The sequence below is a fragment of the Belonocnema kinseyi genome, chromosome 10, assembly GCF_010883055.1.
Source record: "Belonocnema kinseyi isolate 2016_QV_RU_SX_M_011 chromosome 10, B_treatae_v1, whole genome shotgun sequence".
NCBI classification, from domain to species: domain Eukaryota; kingdom Metazoa; phylum Arthropoda; class Insecta; order Hymenoptera; family Cynipidae; genus Belonocnema; species Belonocnema kinseyi.
This window is the reverse complement of record NC_046666.1, coordinates 63,371,954-63,379,231: the sequence shown is the minus strand read 5'-3', so window position 1 is coordinate 63,379,231 and position 7,278 is coordinate 63,371,954. Positions and strand designations below refer to the sequence as shown.

General features: G+C 32.3%; 1 protein-coding gene across 1 annotated transcript in view; it reads left to right on the top strand.

Moving 5' to 3' along the window:
* Window positions 1-7,278, top strand: part of LOC117182137 — a 20,737-nt gene extending 13,459 nt beyond the window's left edge. Inside the window, exon 2 of the mRNA XM_033375182.1 lies at window positions 4,248-7,278. Within this exon, the coding sequence (XP_033231073.1) occupies window positions 4,248-6,443 (2,196 nt within the window). The 3' untranslated portion in view covers window positions 6,444-7,278. The remainder of the gene's footprint in view (window positions 1-4,247) is intronic.

The window sequence follows — 7,278 nt, the reverse complement described above, 5'->3', positions numbered from 1 at the left end:
ATTAAAATTTATAAAATTTATAAAAATTGTTTAAAAACATTTTTTTTTAAATTAATTAAAAACATTTTTCCAGATTGGCAAGATTTTTTATTTCCTAAGTTTTATATTTCATTTAGCTAATTATTATAAAATTAAGGGAGGATTAAAAAAAAATGTTTACAGCTTATTTTAATATTCTTCATTGTTGAAGCCAAGAAACAATTCACATCTGGATTTAATAGAACTGTTGATATACTTTATATTTTAAGCGCTCAATTTAGATGATTGATTTATTACGAAAATTTCAGGTATCGAAATACTCAAATCGTGAATTTTTGTAAAAAAATATTATTTAATTTACATTATGCGGTACTATCATCAGTAATTTTATATTTCAATGTGGCTGCACTTTAAAAAATATTATTGCTATCCCAATCTTTTAATTTCAAACCTTCATTCAAATTTAGAATTTGAATCATTTAATTGTAAAATTTAATCGAATTTTATTTCAATTTTAAGTAAATTTGATTTAAAATTTAAACCTGTATAAATTTTGTTGAAGTTTTTAATTTGACTAAAGTTTAGTTAAAATTTTAATTTTACTAAATTTTATTAAAAGTATAAGTACACCCAAATATTATTTAAATTTTACATGCACCTAAACTTTATTTACATTCTTAAGGCCATGTGACGAGAGGGTAACGTGACCAAACCTGGTCTTCAATTTTTCTTTCCCAACTTACGTCTAAATGAAATGAGGTATCGCTCTGAAAGTTTGGGAAATGAAAGAGGAGGTAATAATGTCCATGTGTCTGCTTTGTTAGGGTGGAAATTTTGAGAAAAAATTTTTTTTAAAGAAAATACCAGTTGAAGTTTTCTTTCCCAACTTACGTCCACACGGAATGAGATATCGTGTTAAAAATTTGGCACGATAAATAAAAGGCATCCAAGAATGTGTCTCTAGTCCTAAATAATTAGAATAGTGAAAAAAGTTTTTTTTTAAATTACTATTTTGTAGAAATACCGACCGTGCTGTCGTCAAACCCTGCAAGCATGGACATAGGAAACAAAGGACTAGGCATGCCATTGCGGGGTTGATGCAATGAGGGGGGAGGTCCGCCACCTTTTGATGTCCCGCGATAAACATGGCAGCGCCCACATGTTTATATTTTCATGCACAGTTTGTCGGCAAAAACGCTCGTGCGCATAATCAAATGACACTTCGTAAGATGGCGGCTCTCCCCACTCATGGAATTCTCCCCCCTCCCGTGGAGTCAACCCCGCTCGCCCAAGTTAGGGTAGCATGCCTAGTCCCTTGTTTCCTATGTCCATGTTAAAAGTCAAACTTTTGCTGTAAAACCTAAATGTCTCCGTCGATAATCATTATTTGCATAAATAAACTTTTTTCTTCCTCCAACTCTTTGCAAGGCCACAAACGATCCTTTAATATTTATTAACATTTCCCGAAAAAACTTTCCGCGTTATTTAAACTTTTATTTTTCAATATGGGTGAAAAAATATTGATCTTAGGGCTGACTTGATCAGCTGTTATACTCATCATATGGCCTCAATTCAACTACATTTTATTTCGATTTCAAATTTAAGGCCATGTGAATTGAAAATTTGGGAAATTAAATGAAAAACAGTAAGCAACTTTTGACTTGTTCTAAATGTTTATAATTATGAAAAAAGCAAACAAAACTTGGTTTACAAAAAAAAACTTTTTCATAATTGTACAATCTTATGACCAGACAAACATTTCTTAGTGCTTCTTATTTTGCCTTTCCAAAATATTCAACTCGATATCGCATTTCGTGTGATCGTAAGTTGGGTTTGAAAAAATGTAAAAAAAATGTCCGAGGTTACTCTCACATGGCCTTAAATACATTTTACATAAATTTACTTAAAATTTGGTGTAAATTTTAAATTTAACTACATTTTTGTATTATAAATTGAACTACATTTTATTTATATTTAACTAAATTTTGAATTTCTTCAAGTCTTTTGCATACTCTGAATTCTCTCAAATATTTTGAATCATCTGAAACCTTCTGAAGTTCTCGAGACGACTGAATTCTTTAATTGCTTTTTAATTATCCTGAAATCAGTAGAATATACTTTGAATTATGAGTAGTTTGAATTCCTTTATGTATTTTGAATTTTCTGAATCTCCATAAATTTATAAAATCTTCAATTCTTTGATTCTCTGATTTTAATTGTAATTTAATTATAATTAGTTAATTAATTGTTCACACATTTCCAAGTAATTATTTTTTTAACAGCACCCTTACTATTGTGGTTTATTTTACTTTAAATAGTTCTCACTAATTAACCAACCTAATTAAAAGCTTCGTCAAATGTAGTCGCCAACGATATTCGTCTTAGATCAAAATTCTCCCAAAAAAAGGATTTTAGAAATTTGTTTCAAGGAATCCAACAGGCAAGGCTTCATTTTGACGCCTGATTATAATTATTGGTGCTGATTACTAAAACCTCTTGATTTCTGAAAATAATGCATTACTTCCCATGGCATGATTTCAACTGATGTTTAAAAAATTGTTTGCGTAGTTATTTCAACAGGAAAGACAATTTGATAGTTTCTTATTTTGACGACAAACTCTCTTCACTTTCAAAAAAGAGGGAACATTTGAGCAAAGTTGTAAAATTATTGAAAATCCCCTTGATTTTCAACAAATAATGTATTACTTCCGGTGGCGTGATGGGAATTGAGGCTTTACAAATATTTTTGGTAGTTTTTCAAATAGGCAAGACAACAAAGTCTCACTTTGACGATAAACTCTTATTCATTTTTTTTTTAAAGCGGCAAAAAGTCAGCAAAGTTGGGAATTCTTGAAAATTCTTGCTTTCTAAAAATAATGCATCAGCTTCAATCGCATGAATGAATTCTATGTTCAAAAAATGTTTTTAGTAGTTTTTCGATTAGGAAATATAATGGAAAAGATGTTATTTTGACAAAAAACTTTTATCTATTTTTAATAATAGGCAGGCTTCATCGCTTACATTACAAACTAACTAACATTCAATGATAACATCCATTTAATTTGAGAATTTTATAGTAGCAAATGGAAGCTAAATGCATTTAAATTAAATAAAAGGCAAGAAAATTGGCGTCACGATTACAGGGACGGTTACTTTAACCTCTGCTTTAACATATAATAAAAGAACTTCAGGGTGGCCGCTGGACCGGGAAAACTGGAAATTTTTTGAGACCAGGAAAACCCGGAAAATATCAGTGAACTTATTTCTTGACTGGGAATTTTACAAATATTTAGAAGAAAAACCTGTCCTAGTTCGATTTCAAAAGTTTAAAAATAATTAGTTCATTTGTTAGCTTTTGCAATTCTCACATCATTCGGTCTAAAATATTTAATTTGAAATTATTCTACTTAAAAAAATTTTCATTTTACATTTTAATTTTTAATTTAAAGAATTTAAAAATAGCAGTATTGAATACTTAAATAATTAAAAATTAAAATCGTTTGAAGTTGCAAATTCTTCATAAAAAATATTTTTATTTTATCAATTGTAAATATAAATAAATTATTTTTAAAAGGGGAACAATAATTGATTTGTCAAAACAATTCTAAATCCGTTCAAAATAAAAAATGTTCAGATTTTAACGTTCAAAATTAAACTGTTTCAATTCGTAAGTATTAATGATTACAAAAATGCAAACATCAGATGGAAACTTTGTAAACTATTTTCAATTGAAAAAATTACTTCATAATAATGTATTTTGTAATTATACGCTTTCACTAAATTTAAAAAAAATTCTCAATTTTGCAGTTTATGTGCATTTCTTTAAAAATTGTTCGATTGAAAAGTGTTGGTACCTTCCATTTTTTACGTGTGAATTATTAAGCAATTGAATACAAAAATTTTTAATTCAAAAACTTTGAAACTTTAATCTCAAAAGTTTATAATTCAAGCGTTCCATTTTGAGTGCTTTAATTCATAGTTTATTTTTATTACTGCAAATGGCAAAATGTTCAGCTTTAGAGTTTGAATTTTATAACTTTACTGGCCGTGAAAAATGTATGCCCACCGGGATAAAACCGGAAAATGACTGGGAATTTTTTCTTTGTTTAAAACGGCCACCCTGAGTTATCTAAAATATGAAAAATATTTTATTTAGAAAATTAAAATTGTTTAGACTTATTTGAATATTTTGTAAACATTGCAAGTAGAGTTGAAATAAGATTTGGTAACAAATTAAAGACTATTATTTAGGAGACATTTTTTTTTAGGAAAATTTTTATCAGAAAGTCAAGGCAAAAAAAGTTGCGATGAAGGATACAAGCCATCTCAAAGACCCAAAGGTACAGAAAAAGGGTTCATTAAATACTGGGCAGAACACATTGCAAGCTGTATTATCAGCTTTAAAAACGGATGCAATAGAGTCTTTGAGGGGTGGTGTGGATGAGATTCAGAAATGTGATTCATCAGAAAAACCACATGCTGCAGAATCTGGAGAGATTGCGCCAAAACCTGCAGTTTTATCTATACGAGAGGGAAACAACCCAGATGTTTCTGATTCATGTAGAATAGAGCATACTTCATCAGAAGTTGTAGCATTGTCTTCAGAAATAGATAGCATTTCAGGCACATCTGCTTCATTGAAAATGGGGCAGAAGAAATTTAAAACTAAAGATGTTTTTCAAAAGGAAGTTAGAAACAATTTAGAGAAGGCTGATCCACCGGTTACTAAGAAGAATCCATCAGTAGATCTAGAGGATTCTTCTATTGTTACGAAAAAATCGGAAACTGACGAGATTCCACTGACTGTGGCCGCTTCTTTAACAGAGGGGGACTTATTAAAATCGACCGAGGTTGAGAATCAGTCAAGAGCTAGCGAATCTTTAGAAACGACATGCGAGACTTCAAAAAATGATAGCTCTTTGGGGACGACTGTGATTCAGAATGAATGCGGCACTGTTCAGGTAAGCACAGTTAAGAGAAAGAGGAAAAATAAGAAGCAGAGGAAGAAGAAACATGTGGAAGGGATAGTCGACAGTCAGCCAGGAAATCGAGTTCAGACCCAAGAACAAGAAAACTTGGACAAAAGGAATAAAAATGAAAAAAAAGTTAAGCCCCCAAAACCCCAAGTAAAAAAAGCGAATAAGCCAAATCGGTTCTTTACGAGCCAACAATTTTCATTCCCAAATGTTTGGCAATATGCAGCAAGCCGAAGTAATATACCATTGTATCAAGCACCGTTGCTTGGATATCCACCGGCCTTGCCTCTCATGCCACGGAATCTAGTAGGAAATGCAATGCATCATCAAAGCTTGTTATTAGGAACTCTAGGGCTTGCATCATTAATCCAAGGGAGTCTATCTGGCAACCAAGTGACTCCGTTGATGAATCAAGAATCCCTCCTAGGAAATCCACCAATTTCGCCCCTAATGCAATTGAGCCTGCAAGCAAATCTTGGGAACCTGTTAGATAATCAAATTATCGCACCACTGAACCAAGAGAATCGACCAAGTTATCAAGGAACTCTATCAGGTGACCTAGGAAATCTATCACGATATTATGAGAACCTAGGGGACCAGCCAGGATATCAATCGATGATACGGAACGAAGTGAATCCACCAATTAATGAAGTGAAATCAGAGAAACCTGATAGAAGTGAAGGTAGTATAGGGCATCAATCAATATGGGAACCACCGGGAAACCTACCAGGAGGCCAAGAACATCCATCAATATATCAAGATGATCTATTAGCTCAACCATCCACATCAAAAAGCGAAGTTCAGTCTGGTGACTTTTACTATTCTGTAGAATGTTCCTCAAGAAAGCGAAAACGTAGTGGATCCAGAGACAGCCATAGTCCTGATTGCAAAAGAACAAGATCTTCCGAAAGTGAATCGACTTCTCGAAAAAGTAGTCTTTTTAAGCTTATTATTTCAAAAGACTTTGGTAAATTTAGGTTGGGTCTGGAGGAGTTGATGCTAATAAGGATAGCAATTTCCGAGGAGATCGACCGTATTCCAAAAGGCCATATACCAAAGTTTAACGATACTTTCTTAAAGTTTTTTGGCATTGTTGTGGATTGCGCAGATGAGTGGTCAATGGATTGGTTGGCTGATTCTATAACAAAAATCTCTCCGTGGTCTGGGGCTAGACTTCGACTCGTAGATCTGCCACATACTGCGCAATTCTATGATGCGATCTTGTTTATTCCGGGTGTAGTTGAAAGGGCAGACATTATTTTAAAACGACTTGAGAGGCAAAATCCTGCCTTGAACACAGGAATCTGGAGGATATATTCTGTTGAGGAAAATTCTGATCAGAAAGGGTTTAATTTAAAGCTGGGAATTCCAGTTACTTCTTTGAAAGCCCTTCAAGATTTAAATTTTAAACCTTTTCTGGGAATGACTAAGGTTATAGTTACGATACACAAATCTATTAAATTTCTTGACCCCGACAAAGAAAGTTGACTGTAACTCTGCAGAGATATTAAGATTTTTAGGGAAAGTTTTCAATTGATTTCTAGCGTTTTGGGAACCTGTGCAGAATTGCAATGAACGTTTTCTAATTTTATACAGTCTTTACTTTGATATAAGGTAAATGTCCTAGCCGTCATGTTAAGCGATGGTTGGCGCCCGTAGCGGCCAGAAGCGGTCATTATAAATTTTATACTTAATTTATCGGATATTCTAATATTTGTGGATGATGGATCGCGGAGACTCGAAGAGGGAAGAAAATCTTGCTAATTCAGATTATATTGAATATTGTGGAATTATTGGAGAAACTGCAAATAGGATAAACATAATGTTTCTTTGTGTAAAAACAACAGAGTTGTACAGAAGTCTTCCTCACGAGGTGAAAGTTGTAGCTAAAGAAAAAGCGAAAATTGTAATAGATAAAAAAAGTCATGGTAATGTTGTTTTGTTATGTTGATACTCTTAATCCAATGCACAAAAATATCTGGTGTATTAGGTAATCTGTGTAAAATAACACTAGCGTCCGATGATTTTTTTTACAGTCAACTACGCTATACATGTATATTCTTTTTCTGCAATATTTCACATTCATTTTAGCACCATTTTTTCTTAAAATAAACAACTAATGAATTCTGCAATGTTTTAAATCCGTTGTTTTGATACTGCACTTGATTCTGTTGTTCTGGCCGCAATGGGCGCCATCCAGCACTTAATGTGAGGCAGTAATCGTGAAGGTCCCAATAATCATGGAACTTAATAATAATTGGAATATATTGTTAAAAATTTGTTAAAAGTAACGTGGAAAACTAATGAAAATGGAACTTGAGTA